This window comes from Palaemon carinicauda, chromosome 6 (genome assembly GCF_036898095.1).
Source record: "Palaemon carinicauda isolate YSFRI2023 chromosome 6, ASM3689809v2, whole genome shotgun sequence".
In the NCBI taxonomy this organism is placed as follows: Eukaryota; Metazoa; Arthropoda; class Malacostraca; order Decapoda; family Palaemonidae; genus Palaemon; species Palaemon carinicauda.
This window is the reverse complement of record NC_090730.1, coordinates 23,557,303-23,575,950: the sequence shown is the minus strand read 5'-3', so window position 1 is coordinate 23,575,950 and position 18,648 is coordinate 23,557,303. Positions and strand designations below refer to the sequence as shown.

Here is an 18,648-nt window from a genome sequence, read left to right as displayed (position 1 = left end):
ACATCACACAGATATGGCTCGTTCGTGATTCTGCACACTCTCAACGTTCTCACCTGCTCAATCCTCTCCCCTTGCAGTAGCCACTGCGGCACCTTCCCATATGGCGACATGCCATCATGCGTCAGGAAGAGATTGATCCCATCCACTCTCTCCACGCCTATTACAAAATAACTAAAATAGTCAGCCCCTACTAATACGTGGACATTCTTCAACACGTCCGACTTGTTGGCTGGATCGGCTAACGTGACTCCCTTGGTCAACAGATGCTGTCTGACTTTACCATAACCAGCATTATGTATCGGGACGTCCACGCTCTCATGTACTACTAGTTTCATGCGCACGATTCTTTTGCCCATTTCAACCCTGCAACTTACTACATCGTATTGTCCGCTTATTTCCTCGGAACCAAACGGAGCTATATTCAAGGATACTCGTCCTACCACCGGTAGGCCTAATTGACGGGCAATTTTTGCGGAGATGAAGCTCCTCTGGCTTCCTGAGTCGAGGAATAGGCGGACTCGCTTACTACCTTGCCTTTGTTGGATACCTGCCATGGCTGTTGGCAAGATAGTGCATGGGAGGTCCACATCAGACCTCTGCGCGATCTTTGCGCTTGTGCATGGTTTAGCCTCTACTTTAGTCATGGGTGGTCGGGGGGAAGTTTCGGGCTGCTGAGGCGTCGCATTCACTACGGGGCGGGACGTTGTTTGACTATTACTATGACTAGGGATCGATTGCGGTCTACCCGCATCGCAAATTGCAGTGTGGTGCTTAGCATTACAGTTTCTACAGGAATTTGAAACGGGACATTTATCGCTACGGTGACCTGATTTCGTACAATTAAAACAAAGACCCCTTTTCAGCAAAATGCGACGTCTGGCAGCTACGTCAGTCACTTGGCGACATCCGTGAGGCGGGTGCCGTTCGCTACAAAATGGGCAGGAATTATTGTGGATGGGATGGGTTTTCGGTCTTACACTACTGTCTGGTCTTTTGTCACTCTCAAGACTGTCGCCTCTCTGCAACGCATCGTCTTCTAGCATTCTCACAATAAAGTCTATTGCCTCAAAAAATTCGTGCAACGTATAGTCACATTTTCTCAAATGCTCGACCACTTTGCGGTAGAGCTTTCCCTCAGATAATTTTTGATTAATGAGGCTCATGACCATGCCCTGGCCTATGTCATTGGTACTCAGTCTTTTGATTTGTTCAATTATGATGGTCAACTCAAAACGGAACCTTTTGAGTTCTACTGGGTTTAGTGACGGCACAAAGATGTTGGCTAATTTACGGTGCAGAATCACGAGTGTCTGGTGCACGTTGCCATATTGCTTATCTAAAAGGTCTAATGCTACACTATAGTTCGCGGCGGTTACACTTAGAGATTTTATGATTCTAAGTGGCTCTTTGCCCAACGTCCCCAATAAATACGTAAATTTAGACACTTCGTCTAAATCCGCTCTTCGATCCACATGGATTGTGAAGAGCTCACGGTACGATGCGTACTCTTGCACTTCCCCTTCAAACGTCGGGAGAGGCAGCAGCTTCAACCTGGGGAGGGCAACATTCCCCGTTGAAGTGCTTTTCATTTTGTCTATCCAATTATACAGTAGGGTAGAAGCGCGTGTAGCTTCACCTAACGTGTGCCTGATTCGGGCTTCAATACTAGACTCTAGTTTCACACACTGGCTTTTGTATAGCTCTCTTAGCTGTCGGACCTCTACCTGCAACTCCGTTACCAAATTCTGGTAAACGGACTCAGAGTAGGTCTCTAATAGCGCTCTTTGCGTTTCGCTAAGTAAGTCGTTTATTAGGCCCATCGACGCCTCGATGTGCACGATCGTGGCCACCGCCATCTTCATTAACTTTACATTACGTTTGGGGGGGGGGTTTGGCAAAGCAAGGAAAGAAAAGTAATTTTGCGTTAGGAAGGGACTCAAAAACTGACCCACGTGGTCGATCGCACATCGGGACGTAGAGGACCTTAATTGTTCGTCTCTCTCTCTCTCTCTCTCAAAAGCTCATATTTTAATTTAGTCCTATCCGGTTCTGGGAAGCGCTTGCGATCCGGTTCGAAGGACCAAATGTTGTGATTTTCACCAGTTTATTAAATCTGCCCGATGTACTGGGCGGATCGCAAGGCCTTGAAGAGGCAAGATTCCCAAAACCTTCCAGGAGTTAACTGAAATACGGCGATAAAATTTACAATTTTATTACAAAAACAAACTCTGATAAAGACAAACAACATCCTTAAGCATTCACAAGACTTAATGAAAAAACAAGGCTGACTCTTGGTAATATAACACGTGCTCTTCAAGCACAAAGTCCACACCGGACTCATTAACAAACTGAAAATAGTGCCAATTCGAATTCAATACACAACGAATCATACACCAAATATCCCTATTCTTATTTAACTCAGGATTCAGATCCCCAATCACAAGGATCTCTACGTTAAACTGCGATATAAAAACTAAACGTCTTGCACACAAACTTCTACTACAACCAACCTGGTACACGAGGTAGAGAGAAGAGAACAATTAAAATTATGACTTATCTTTAGGGGGGACGATGAAGCAAAGAGGCCGAGCGAGGCTCAGCAGCTTCGTAGAAAAGTTGTCATTGACACTAAACACATACATAAGACATTTTTGTCATGTTGCCTCGATTTTACGTTAGATTCATCATTGATATATCATAAACAGACAATTTCCACAACACTCGCTCCTTCCCCACCAGGTGGTTAAGATTTTGGTTCCAATACAGTCACGTATTAAACCTCAAGTCTTTCGCCAGCGAGATCCCCCAGCCTTGCCCTCATTTGACGAAACGTTCATGAAGTCAAATGGCGGGACTTTCGAATGGCCAGTTCGAAAATTCCCGACACATGGTGTGAGACTGGAAATATAGACCTTTAATTTAGTTGCTAAGGTAAATCTATGTTGCAATAAAAAAGCATATTCCTTTAATAATATCCAACGGAAATGAGTAGCAAATTCATTCTAGTCAAAGAAAAATATACCAGAATTTTTTTTTCAATTTGCACAAATATGTAATAAAAAGCACTAATTTACACTTTGTATTACAACCAAGGCCATGCTCAAGTTTTGTTGTGCAGATATCGTAAACTATGCAAAATTTTTGCTTTGCTTATATTAGGCCTATACATATTACCATTGCAGCCTCGGATACCAAAAAGCATTCCTTTGCTGATATTTTGTTGTAAGTTTTAAAATCAACTGCATAGCTTGGAATGTAAAGGAAAAAATATTTACAAAAGATTATTTTATACAAAAGTTTATTATATACAAAAGATTACCCACATTGTACATCATACCAAAGTTGATTGACTCCAAACTGCACAGTTCCATTGTCAAGCAGATACAATAAAAATGGAATAATTCATGTCTTAAGAGTTATAATAAATACATAAAATTAATACGTTGTGAGCCAAACTACGGGGACGTTTAGGTTGTGAAGACAAAGCACCTGTCAGATGACGGCCTTTACAGAGCGGTGCAACTCCCCTTGGCCTGCCAGTTGAGCGTCTTGCGAAGGAGGGGAAGCCACTGCCTCAAAATCTATCAACTCGAGTATACTCCATAGTAACTAAAGTACAAGTAACACACGACGAAAAGAACAGACTAGGAGGACTATAGGCTACAGACTCAATCAATTCGACAGAAGTTACGGAATAGGAACAGCACATGCAGTTTGTTTACATTGAGCAATGGTACCATATACCTTGCGTACTCAGACTCTCAGTACCTTTTCATAATAATAAGCACCAGCGTAAATGCTACCTGGTACAGCATAGTTGATACATATATTCTGTATGCATCTATAATAACTAATATATTTACCATTACTATAACGTATTATAGAGGATTAACCCTGGATAGGTACGCTACTCGGACACCCCTTTAAGGGTATACTCGGTCGCGCGCGACCCCGACTCAAAAAAAATTCAGGAAAAATTTAGTTATGCATCAATCTGTATTGTTTGACTTGCTAAAAATACTTCAAAGAATGCTAAAAACTACTGAAAATATAAATGATACCCATCTACAAAATAACTATTTATTGGAAATATATTAAAAATTTAAGTATACAAAAAAAAGACGACGTAAATATTCACAAAAATAGAAATATACGTATACACATAAATCCCTTTAGGGACACCTTCTTAGATGGCAAAGCAACAGCGTGTAATTCCTGTAAATGAGTTGGACCCATAGAAGTCAAAATCTGAAATGAGAAAAAAAGGGTAACTTTTTTAGCCAAAAAAATTTGTCCAAATTTCATGAATTTTTTTGGGTACCCAAATGAAATAGGAAGAGGCTAATTTTTTTTATAAAATAAACTCATATTATTCTAATACAGAAATACATAATAAAATGTGCACTAAGATGTAATTTACTGTTATATCAGGGGCGAAATCTAAAGGTCATTTTTTGACGGCCTAGTTTCACAATGTAAATTTTTTATGAAAATCATTGTATCTCCTATAAAATATGATATTCATGCATTAAAATATACCAAAATATCACGAATTCTATACAGAACAAGAATATATAGAGATATGCCAACTTACCTTTCGAGTATGTCAACAAAATGGCTGCAGACCGCAACAACTCTTACAGCCCAATCTACAACTTGAAATGAAGAATGGGTATGTAAATTTCAAGGTGTCATCAACATCTCTTTTTAACTCCATTAGAAGTGTGTTGATGACATCCATGCCGAGGGAATACTGCCTGCTGGCCATTATTGAAGATAAATTCAAAATAAATAGAAAAAATCAGAAATTTGCAAAAAATAAAAAAAATTCAGAAATCAGCATTTGAGGGAAAATGGACCTCATGGCAATATATGGCATTTAAGCCAAAACCAATGTCATGCAAGTGGTAGACACACCATCCACCCACACTTTCCAACTATAAAGAACCAAACAAGTATCAACACTGTTCGACAATTTATAATTATGTAATAACTTTGCTGTTTGATCACTTACCCCTATAAAGGTATGTCAGGGTCGAGGTCGACCCCGGGGGGGATAAAAAAACGGGGAAGGAGGGAAGTTAGACGAAAATCAGTCCTAAAGCAGACAATGGCATGTAGACTAGTCACCCCTTGCAGGTCGATCACTTCCATATTCGAGACAGCTGATGATTAATGGGGAAAAAACAGGTTTTGAAAATGCTGTAGGGGTCACGTACGACCCATCATACCTTTCCAGGGTTATTGTCAAAACTGGTGCTTTTGCAAGAATTAAGAAAATTTTATAGGTGGTAGCACTAAGGAGGGCGGAGTCCCATAACGTCACCGCTCCAAAACACGCTCTGATTGGTTCTAATATCCGACAGGGTCTATTTTCATCCAGACTTCAGGAATATGCATCCCGGGAATCTATCAAACAAGAATTACTATTTAAAAGCTTAGATTTTTCCTTAGGCAAAACAATATGAATCAATTATCATACATAATAAAGGATTACTCAGCAATCTTTATTTCACAATAAATACATGAGTCTTTGCTAAAATCAGTACTTCTATGTAACTCATGCGAGAGTGAGCGACTGCTGCTAATAAAGAATTCGAGATATTTCGTGTATTGATAATAATTGTTCAGATAACAGAACATTTGAAGAATAAAGCTGAACAATATCGCTATATCCTCTTACATATGAATATCTTAGAATAGATTTATATCTGCCTATGGTTTCAACGTTATTTTTATTCCTTAACTATAAGTCTCTATATAGATTCCAGGCAAAATAAGCCCCACCCCTGATGACGTCATATACAACCAGGTTGTCTCCCACGTTAGCAGCTATACTAACTTATAGCCACTTTAAGGGTATAGTATGCATTGTGACCATTGCTAATGCAGGAGACAACATGATTGTATATGACGTCATCAGGGGGTGGGGCTTATTTCACCCGGAATATCTGTGGCAACTATAAAATATCATACTTTATTATGACTAACCACTACCTAATGTTCATATAAACGGTATAACAGTGAACAATATAATCTTTACACAATTGTAAGGTTGTGTGTATATATATATATATATATATATATATATATATATATATATATATATATATATACATATATATTTATTTATATATAATATATATATATATATATATATATATATATATATATATATATATATATATATATATATATCAAGGCTTATCATAGAAAACCAAATGAAAAAATACATATTTATCAAAAACAATCCAACAGAATCAGTAGACCGAATGAAATAGGAAAATTATATAATTTGTACTAATTTTAGAAACCACCTAATCTACCACAAGTTCAGTCTTATAACATAAGCAAACAGTGAATACTTGAGACAGTGAAGCATCTAATTCTCTCATGCAGTGTGTGGCCGACGAAACCCAGTGACCAGGATTGTTGGAGGCCAACCGACAACAGTTCACCAATACCCTTGGCAAGTTGGGTTGACATCAGCTACATCTAGCAGACCATATTGTGGTGGTTCTATCATCTCCAATGAGTGGATCCTGACAGCATCTCATTGTGTCGACGGGTAAGAGGACTACCATTGGGGTAGGACTAATGCTATCTCATTTTATCTGTGAAGATTGACTATTTATGAACGTGTTTCAGATCATATTTGGTGACTTGACTTGAAAATTAGTCATAGTATTAACACCTCATCAATTGCTTTGGATTTCAACCAATCTCCAAATGTTCTCGTAAAGTGTACAAAAAAAAAAAACTTTTTAAAACTCTATGAAAAAAAGATTTAAAAGTTCAGGCAATATCTTTTTCATGACTTTGCGAAGCAGAGTAAGAACTGTCGTGGGAATATATTGACTAAATTTAACTTTGCAAGTTTGCTGCCTTATTTTATTGCTGAAGAGGGAATTTCATGGACTAATAACTGCTTTTTTGCAAATATTAAACAATGCATAAAAACTTTTTCAATGAGATTATAAGAAATAAAAAAAAATGTAAAACGTAGTACCAATTCCTCATTAAAAACGTTTATTCTCATAACGGCGAAATTGACCTTTTCAAGCAGGAATGATTGTAGTTACTAATAACGATCCCATTCCCTTTCCAGATCCATTGAATCAAACGTCTATGTAGTCGTAGGAGAACACGACTATTCCACATTAACTGAAACGACGGTTAGACAAAAGATCCAAGCCTCAAGGGTAAGTCGGTAAACCTCTGGATAGTTCTGGCAAAATATTTTATTAGAAATTCTCTTTAACAGAAGTCATGAAATTAGTTAAGGCTCTTTTATTTGCTATACACTTTTCTTAAACAGGAAATCTTTCTAGATGTATTGCTATAAATCTTGTATGTTATCCTTGAAAGAAGAGTAAATTTGAAATAAATACAGTACAATTTTCCTGATTTCAAAATACTGGTTTTACAATGATAGAAATCTTTCAAAATCTAAGAAAATAGGATATGGAAAATAAGTTTAATCAATCAATCTCGTTACAGATCATCATGCACCCAAGTTACAACAGAAACACTCTTGACAACGATATGGCGTTGATCAAGCTGTCCTCTCCTCTCACCTTCCCTTCTGACAACAAGATTGCCCCTGTGTGTCTTCCAGATGCAGGCAATGCCTATAATGATGTGACTGCTACGGTTACAGGCTGGGGAACATTACAGTCAGGTTTGTACACTTGTAATAAGTCGTAACTTGTGTGAAATCTTTGTTCAAGTCAAGCATCAAAGAGCAGTCAATCATCTTATCAGAGAAATATTTTGGTCTAGATTACTTTCTGCACATGCACCTTCAGTACATTATATTTCCCAAGTTTTCTTATTTTAATTTATTCCCTGAAGAAGTTGATTCCAGGAACTACACGATTTCAGCCATTAGGTATGAACGGAACATACTTTTTTTTCATTTCCAAGTTTAGTAATACTTAAAACAAAAATTATGAAAAATCCTTACATTTTTCTGTGTGTAAGACTCTTATTCTATCTTGCATTTAAAAATGATGCAGGACTAAGATTTGTTTGTTATTAATACTTCCAAAGTTTTGCTAAGATCTTTATAAAGAGACTCAGACATGAAAAACAGAATCATAAGAAAAAGAAGCAGGAGCAAGGCTCAATCTCAAAAAAAATAATAACTGTCTCTTAAAAGATGGAACATTATTTAACTCAGGACAAATTAAGTAGGAAGAGAATGGCAGTATTTGACACTGGTGGGACAAACCAGTCATAGAACCTTCAATTGGGATTCCTTATTTCTAGAGAATAAAACTGTAGAGATATGTGAAAAGTGTTACCAGTCTATATGATAGGACAGCGCAGCAGAATAAAGGCAAATATAATGCTCATAGAAAATGGGTAGCAGAATGTTTTTGAGCACTACCAAGAGAAGAGGTAAGGAGTACTCACGGCCCATAGAAATGCTGTTGATTCATTCTTACTAAGTAAAGCGATGGAAGATTAATCACCCAGAAATAGGAGAGCAATAAACCAAGCGGAAATTAATGAGACTGAGAGAATCTCTTTGAAATTTTGAGGAAGGACAACTTTGAAGAGCTATATAACAAAGTCACCTAAAGGACTTTCTAGTCATATAAGACCTTGAGAATCAAGGCAATGTCTGTTGATATCTCATGAAGCAGACCTGTAGGTTTCAATCCTTCCACAGACAAAGGAACATCGTAGTCGGGTGGTCATCTGTCGTGACTTAAACTCAGGACACACAAAGTGTGAGGGAGTAATCAACGATCTCACTGAGCCACCATTACCCTGAAATGGCAGGTTGACTTGGCCAACCTATTTATTGATTGATTGAAAATTTTATTATCCATTATATAAGAAATGATAAATATGTTGGGACAAAGTGCCTCTGACTATTTTTTTTTTTTATCCATTTTTTCTTACAAGTGCAGTATTGTGTATATAACCCTTTTACTTTACAGGTGGTATTCAACCTAATGTACTTTATGAATTGGATGTTCCAACAATGTCCAACTCAAGATGTCAACAGTTTTTAGGAAATCAAATCACAAATAACATGATCTGTGCTGGATTGGATGCCGGAGGAAAATATTCTTGTCAGGTTTGTTGAGTCACAACAATAGAATTACATTATAAAACTAAGCTTGATTAGTATCTACATATTTTGAATACCATGTTTAAAGACATGCTGAAGAACTTGTGTGACTTCAATGTTCCCAGTTAAAAATGCTTTTAATTCTTTAGACAAAAGCTCTTATGGACAGTCAAATCTATTCATAAACTGCAAACAGCTGCAGTCTACTTTAGGAGTGTAGAGAAAGTATTGGCAATAACAGACATAGCGATAGATGGAGGAATGAGGAGAAAATTAAGTGTTTTATTAGAACTTGACAACAGCCTTCGTACTATCTGTGACAAAATATCACAACTTCAAACATAACTTGTTTCAGTAGAGTCAAAATAGATTTTTCCATTTTCAGGGTGATTCCGGTGGTCCAATGGTGACTGCAGGTAACACAGCTCAAACATTCATGGTGGTGATTGGAGTGGTCTCTTGGGGCTATGGCTGCGCCGATGCAAACAGCCCTGGAGTGTACGCCAGAGTAGGCAGTAAGTGAAATACCAAGAAATTTTGTTTGAATGATTTCCTTATGACCCTTTATGATACATGACTGACCGAAAGTGTGAGGAATGGAAATGTTTTCAAAACAAGAAGTTTTCAATGTCCAGCATAAAGGTTGACACGAAAACAGAACCAACTAATCAAATAAAAAAAATAAAAGTGAAGGGAGATAGATACTAAATTGACAGATAGTGAAAAAGAAGGACAATTTCGTCAGTAAATGAATATGTGATCAAAAGAGCAGCACAATTTTAAAGATTAAATAAACATGTGACTTAGGGTAATCTAAACCTTTCAAAACATAAAACCAGTGAGCAAGTTCCTATATCAATTGTCAGTCAAGTACAAGTAAAAGCAAAGCGTACTTTGTCAAATGAACTTACAATAAGGTTTCAAGATCAAACAAAAGGATGATTAGGTTTAATAACTTTAATATTAGAATCATTATTATGAATATTGATAAGCATTGACAAGTAAACCCACAAGTCAAAGAAGCTATTAGGAACTTATCATGTCTAGAGATTCATGTTACCAAAGGAAGTTTCAAAACTAGTGATTTTGCCAATGAGGTGAAACAAGATGTCAAAGATTATGGTAATAGAAAAATAGATAGATAAATAAGGATTAAAAATTATATTTGGGCCAGTGATATTATGAACAAGAGATAAAAAGACGAACAACCAACGTAATCAATATTAATCTTTGATCTATTTAAAGTTTTCTTTTAAGATCTTATTATGAATTGATTTTGCAACTGTGATATCTTTTTCAGACTATCTCTCTTGGATATCTACAAACATCGCAGGTTCTCAAACTTGCCCAAGGCCATAGAGGACACCGAATGGACCACATCAGACATTAATGAGATTATGTCAACACAATCAGGCATTAATTTCATTTTCCTGATCATAGAATTACCATTTTTTTCTTTATAACTTGATGTTTATTCATTCCTCTTCTTGAACAATTGTGATAAATTAAATATATTGGCATTTAAAAGTTTTATTATTTATCCTTATTACAATAACAATACTCATTTCTAATCTGGTGACCCTGGGGATCTCAGCCTCAAAAGGCTCACTGAGACTGAGAGACTTTGTTAAACTTTCAGCAAAAGATTTCTATATTTTGAGGAAGTTTTCTTTAGCAAGAGATGAAAACTAATGTTCTGATCCCTTTTAAAGGGAAAACGTTTAATCTATCTAATGTTACAGACACGAAGACTTAAGTTGTTTCAAAATGTCACTTAATAAGTGATATATCCAACAAGTTCGAATTTTCCTTAAATTTCTATTCATATAATCTAGTTTATTTTGATAATACAAAGTTCTTATCATCAATTATTACTGTTTTTCTTATAAACGGTACTTTATCTTTTCTTGTAAGAGAAATAAATAAAACTAAGCACTTTGAAATGACTTGTATCCAAGATACCTCTCCTTTATGGATTGACAAGTGGCTTTTTCTTTTCCCAACACCGCCTTTCTTTTATGAGAACTCTTATTTATATGTAATAATTTTGCTTTCTTGAAGTTCTACTACGATAAGTGATTATTCAGTTAACTCATATTTTTAAGCTTTCTGGTAATAAAAGCATACCTTATTTGATCCTATTCACTCTAATTTACAATAGAATATCGGATGATGTATGATAGTATATAACAAATTTACTAAATTAATCACAACTGAATATTGAGCTGAAGATAAGGAAGGAGGATAAGCCTCTCATCGCTTGCTTCTAGTGATCTTCTGGCCCATGTGACGTCACGTTGAATTCGTGCTGATTTTGTCGGGACGACCATCTACAGTAAGTGGCTCCCGTCTTTTCCTCTCTACCTCTCATTTCCCATCATTTCCCGGTTGAAAAGACATTGAACGCCAGTTGCTTAAAACCCTGTCATTCTCTTCCTTTTATCTTCCCTCCCATTTGAAAACAATTTCTACATTTGTTCCAGTATTTTGTTAGGCAGTCAATCCTTTCTATAGTTCATAAGAATGATAATTCTAATGTAATTTCCTTTGTTTGCTTTTAGAAAGTGAATTAAGGCAGATGTATTTCTTATAGCCTGGCATTTAAGGGAAACATGTGACCATATGTATTGGTAAATTTTACCATTATTTTTTTTTTCTTTTGCCCTTCAAGGAAGCCTTTTCTTATTTGCATTAAGTTTACACATGTCTGAAATGTTTAGAAGTATCTAGTGTATTGAGATGCTGGTAATTCTATCATTGTATCATATGAGATTGTTTTAACATTATGATCGTTCTGATGTAGAGTTAAACATTACCAAATCCTGATTCTGCTTCTTTCATTTATTCAGTTCATTCGTTATCATTTTGTATTCAGATTTCATTATCAGATCTGTTGCAATTAATATATGAGACAAGGGATAGTGGCATTGCCCTATCAAGCAGGACAATGCCCTAAAAACGGACCATATATACGTATGACCAGTGCCCAAGCCCGCTCTCCACCCAATCTAGGACCAAGGATGACTCAGCAGCTAGACTTATAGGCTCCCCCAAACCACCCCCCTCCATTCTTTGCTCACATGGATGATAAAGTCAACAACGAAAGGAACTAACGAGTTTGAGAGGGACTCAAACACCAGTCAGGGACGTTACTGCATCGGCCACCACAGCCTTTTTCAATCTAACAACAGTTTAATTCATAGATTATGTTAAAATCAATGAAAATATCAAGAGAGATATTTCCTGTAATGACAATTTGACTAGTTATCTAAAAAATCAATGCCTGCTAAAATTAACAGCAAAATAGAATGCAGCTACTTTAAAATATGTCCTCAAAATCAAAACCGAGAAGCATTTCTTAGACTATCACTATTGACTTTGAATATAAAATACTTCAATAAACTTTGCATGACATTTATGACCCTAATGAACTATATCGAAACTGAATTTAACAGTATTCCTACAGTGACAACAGTCCTCCAGCTCTACCGACGCCACTCAAGTCTCGTATTGTCTCACTCTGGTCTCACAGAAATTCTTCCGAGAACAAGAGTTCATGACTCAACCCTGAGTCAATACATACTATATATATTTACTCTGGCTCAACCCTGCGTCAATACATACTGGATATATTGACTCTGGCTCAAGCCTTAGTCAATACATATTGAATATATTGACTCTGGATCAACTCAGTCAATACATACTGTATATATTAACTCTGGCTCAACCCTGAGCTAATATATACTGTATATATTGACTCTGGCTCAACCCTGAGTCAATACATAGTCAATATATTGACTCTGGTTCAACCCTAAGTCAATACATACTGAATATATTGACTCTGGCTCAACCTTGAGTTAATACATACTGAATATATTTACGCTGGCTCAACAGTGAGTTTATATATACTGAATATATTGACTCTGGCTCAACTCAGTCAATACATACTGTATATATAGACTCTGGGTCAACCCTGAGTCAATACATACTATATATATTGACTCTGGCTCAACCCTGAGGCAATACATACTGAATATATTGACTCTGGCTCAACCCTTAGTCAATACAAATTGAATATATTGACTCTGGTTCAACCCTGAGTCAATACATACTGAATATATTGACTCTGGCTCAATCCTGAGTCAATACATACTGAATATATTAACTCTGGCTCAACCCTGAGTCAATACATACTGAATATATTGACTCTGGCTCAACCTTGAGTTAATATATATTGAATATATTGACTCTGGCTCAACACTGTGTCAATATATATTGAATATATTGACTCTGGATCAACTCAGTCAATACATACTGTATATATTGACTATGGGTCAACCCTGAGGCAATACATACTGGATATATTGACTCTGGCTCAACCTTGAGTTCATACATACTGAATATACTGACTCTGGCTTAACCCCTAGTCAATACAAACTGAATATATTGACTCTAGCTCAACTCAGTCAATACAAACTGAATATATTGACTCTGGTTCAACCCTGAGTCAATATATACGGAATATATTGACTCTGGCTCAATCCTGAGTTAATATATACTGAATATATTAACTCTGGCTCAACCCTGAGTCAATACATACTGAATATATTGACTCTGGCTCAACCTTGAGTTAATATATATTGAATATATTGACTCTGGCTCAACACTGTGTCAATACATACTGAATATATTGACTCTGGCTCAACCTTGAGTTCATACATACTGAATATACTGACTCTGGCTCAACCCCTAGTCATTACAAACTAAATATATTGACTCTGGTTCAACCCTGAGTTAATACATACTGAATATATTGACTCTGGCTTAACCCCTAGTCAATACAAACTGAATATATTGACTCTGGTTCAACCCTGAGTCAATACATACTGAATATATTGACTCTGGCTCAACCCCTAGTCAATACAAACTGAATATATTGACTCTGGTTCAACCCTGAGTCAATACATACTGAATATATTGACTCTGGCTCAACCTTGAGTTCATACATACTGAATATACTGACTCTGGCTCAACCCCTAGTCATTACAAACTGAATATATTGACTCTGGTTCAACCCTGAGTTAATACATACTGAATATATTGACTCTGGCTTAACCCCTAGTCAATACAAACTGAATATATTGACTCTGGTTCAACCCTGAGTCAATACATACTGAATATATTGACTCTGGCTCAACCCCTAGTCAATACAAACTGAATATATTGACTCTGGTTCAACCCTGAGTCAATACATACTGAATATATTGACTCTGGCTCAACCTTGAGTTCATACATACTGAATATACTGACTCTGGCTCAACCCCTAGTCATTACAAACTGAATATATTGACTCTGGTTCAACCCTGAGTCAATACATACTGAATATATTGACTCTGGCTTAACCCCTAGTCAATACAAACTGAATATATTGACTCTGGTTCAACCAACATGACGCCGGAGTTGCTCATCTCTGTTTTACTATAGTGTCCTAACTTTGACTTCGGTGACTTGTTGCATTTCTCTCCCCATCCTTCACAGTTACAGAGAAAATGATGAAAACGTATCAAAATCTGAAAAATATTAAACTCACATTTTAAGAGCGTCCTCGACTTAATTATAAACAAATAAGGGAGCCAGCTAATTTAGTTCTAAATTCCGTCACCAGATGTTGTCGTACGAATAGCAGTTTGAAGTTTTAATACACGGCTGTCGGATTTGTGGTAGGCCTACCCTCGGGCGATGATTAATCTAAATTTGTGGTACGTTCAACTTAAATCAGTTTAGATTTGGTGGGCCGTCAGTGAGAATTAATTCAATTCTCAGAAATTTCAAGCGAGAATTAGCTTACTCCAGTTGATGTCTAAATCATTTCAAATTCATTAGAGCCTCAGAGAAACTCATAGATATCATACAATTAGATGCCGTGAGACCCATATCGATCAATGGTATCCCGTGCGTACGTGGAAACAGCCGCCATATTGGGTTGGGAGAGATGGGTGGGGGTTAGCATGGTTATCAATGGATTAACGTCGCACAAATAGTTTATTGCAAATTATGTGAATGCCACTTCGAGATTTACCTACTTCCTATTTTGAGATGTTACACTGAATAAATATACAGCTAAATAGTATTGTTTATTGATGTATGTCGGGAGTTTCGAACTGATCAATCGAAATCCCCGCCATTTAACTTCACAAACGTTGCGTTAAATTAGGGCAAGACTGGAAGATCTTGCGGGCGTTTCTATGAATGAGTGCTGTCCAATACGTGACGATATTGTGGTGTAAATTTCTACCACCTGGTGGGGAAGGAGCGGGTGTCAGAGAAACAAAGTCTTTATTATTTACAATTTACGAAAATGATATTGTATTCATTCATGCAGGTAAAATTATCGATGTATATGTTTAGAGCCAAGGACCCACTAGTTTGTTCGATTCTGGCAAATTGTGGTCTTTTGCCGAAGTATTGAGTTTATCCTTTAATCTGACGTAAGACTTTGACTGTTTTTCTTTTTTGTATTCGATAAAGAAACTCGATTAAACCCCTTGTTGATTAAATAAAGTGAGAGTTCCCGCGCATTTCACAAGGACCCGTTAATTAGTGCAGGAGACAGTAGTTTTCCTCTGAGCTATGCTGAACGACGCTCGACCATTCCTGCCTAAATCCCGAACTAAATAAGTACTGTCTATGGAGTTGTAGCGTGTCTCTCTGCCTCTGGTTCCTATCTACCGCGATACCAGGTCGGTTCCTTTGTTAGTGTGAATTATGTTCATTTTTATCTGTCTGTAAATTTGTCATCCCTGGGATTAGGGATTTGTTTTATGCCTCAAATGATGTCTGCAGGCACTAGTATGTAATTTGCTCTAGAACTATCAGTGTAATATTGTAATTTCGCCTTGTTTAGTCCAACCGTGGACTTAGAGTTTTATGAGCACATGTTGCAAGCCCCTTGAGGGTTACTGTGTTCTAAGGTCATGAGCCTGTATTTGAATTTCTTGTCAGTGTCGAGTAACTGCGTGTACAGTAAGGTTGAAGACCTAACTCTCATTTTGCGAGACTTTTTATTGTGTTTTTTAAATGATTATTTTTGTAATAAACTTAATTTTGTGATCATATTTTATTGAAACTTTCCTGAATTGTTTTGGAAAGCAAACCTCTTCAAGGTCTCATCATCGGGCCTAGAATCATTAGTTTTCAATAAGTCGAAGAAAAATTCTCGACAATGTATATAAATATATGTATATATCTATGTACAGAATTTACATATATAAACATATATGCTACCTAAATATTTGTATATATATATATATATATATATATATATATATGTGTGTGTGTGTATATATTTATATATATATATATATATATATATATATATATATATATATATATATAAATCTTATATTACGTCTCTTGACGCGAAGGGCGTCGGTTAGATTTCGCCAGTCGTCTCTATCTTGAGCTTTTAATTCATTACTTCTCCATTCATCATCTACTGTATATATACATACGTACTATATATATATATATATATATATATATATATATATATATATATATATATATATGTATGTGTATATATACACACACACATATATATATATATATATATATATATATATATATATATATATATATATATATGATTATCCATATATATAATCATATATATATATATATATATATATATATATATGGATAATCATATATATATATATATATATATATATATATATATATATATATATATACACACACATATATACAAGCTGGTGTGAGTTTGTTTCGCTTTGTATTCAGCCTTGAATATATCTCTAGTTGTTCTGACTACACTGAATGTTTGTTGGTGCAGCCAAAGGCAGCACAAAATTGCAGCAAACTATCAATAAACAATGGACTGAACTCAATTTCCACTGAGCGACCTTTTTAAGTTCCCGTGGAAAGATGGCTGTCGTCTACACGTGTGCGGGTTCAGTTCATGCGGCATCTATGGAAGGATAATGAGAGAATTTGATTTCATGCATTGATTAACGATATTTTAAATGAATTTTATAGCATATAAGTCTCTCTCTCTCTCTCTCTCTCTCTCTCTCTCTCTCTCTCTCTCTCTCTCTCTCTCTCTCTCTCTCTCTCTCTCTCTCCTTATATATTATATATATACATATATAAAGACATATAAAATTCTATGTATATATATGTGTGTGTGTAGATACAAAAACACATACACACACACACATATATATATATATGTATATATATATATATATATATATATATATATATATATATATACTGTACATATAAAGAAACTTAATGATCAAAAAGCGAATGTTTCCAACTCTTATATGCCAGTGACTGATCTTCCAAGATAATGAGCTAAAGTGGCATCTTATTACCGTAAATCGATATCTATCAAAACCCCATAATTGCCTATATTGGAAATACTTCAACGTAGATTTTTGAGATATTGACGTAAATGCTTTGCCAATCAAAAGAAAACCTTTCACTCAATTCCTAGAAATATTCATGAATATAAAATGAAAAGAACATTAAAATGGTTTAGGGTGAAGGTCGGCCAATAGAGAAGTCATATGATGATTAAGTCGAGTTTCGCCTATAAATTATCGACGGAGGGATATATCGATGCTCGAAATTGTGGTCATGAATTTAATGCTGAATATCATAGGGATGACGACAGCTCTTAACCTGTATTGGTATTGGAATATGTCAGAAGAGTAAAGTACTTACTTTTGGGGTTTTGAAAGTGCACATAAAAAAGGCAGAAGGGATGGAAAATATTAATAATTTTCTTTAAGGAGAGAAAAATTCAAGGTGGAAGAAGATAAGATAGACTCACAAGCAACTAAGCAGAAACGATGACGTGATATTGGTTAAAAAATCCGTAAATATGTTCCAGCCTTTGCTTGCCAAATGTAGAGCATATTACCAATCAGGGGGCGTAAGAACGCCTTTTTCGGTGGGTGGGCTAAAACCTGAGTAGTCACTGAGGGCCTTCCTAGAAATTTTTTTACGAGGAAGCCCCTTTGGATGCGATTTCCTGGCATCTGACAGCTGATGGTAGCAACAAGAAAATCATATTATTTGGATGATTTTGGGGTGACCAATTACAATTGGTACACAACGACTATCTTAAAATACCTGTAGGACTACTTGCTGAATTTACCAAAAACATACCAACGATGTTGATTCTTGGCTAGAAACTCATTCCCAATGTCGATCAAGTTAGGGCTATCATTTTTTAAAGCCTACTGTATTTTTACCAACGATTATTATATCTATCATTTTTTCAGTTGCAACTTATCGTGAAATTTCTAAATTCCTTTACATTTTTAATATCGTCTAATTTCTAGTTTATAGAAGGTAATCATCTAATGTTTTAATGGGTAATGATGCTATTTGTCTTTGATTTTAAAGCACGGTAATAAGATATGAAGATGAGAACCTTATAAACAGAGGAGTACTTCATAAAATTGATAGTAGTGCAGTGGTTATAAATAAGCAAGGCATTTTAAATACCTTACAATTAGCAAGACTATATTCAT

The 18,648-nt window shown here is 35.8% G+C and overlaps 1 protein-coding gene across 9 annotated transcripts in view; it reads left to right on the top strand.

Moving 5' to 3' along the window:
• LOC137642507 (trypsin-like) overlaps positions 1-18,648 on the top strand; it is a 321,664-nt gene that overhangs the window by 69,871 nt on the left and 233,145 nt on the right. The window contains exons 13-14 of one of the 9 annotated variants that reach the window (XR_011044792.1): positions 9,478-9,600; positions 10,386-10,544. The exons of 7 other annotated variants lie outside the window; for them this stretch is intronic. Coding sequence is in view for 1 of the 2 variants with exons in the window: in XM_068375135.1 (XP_068231236.1) it covers positions 9,471-9,600; positions 10,386-10,444 (189 nt within the window). In the remaining variant the exon portion in view is untranslated. Of the gene's footprint in view, positions 1-9,470; positions 9,601-10,385; positions 10,545-18,648 lie in introns of those variants that run through there. One more of the 9 variants, XM_068375135.1, reaches the window with a different exon arrangement.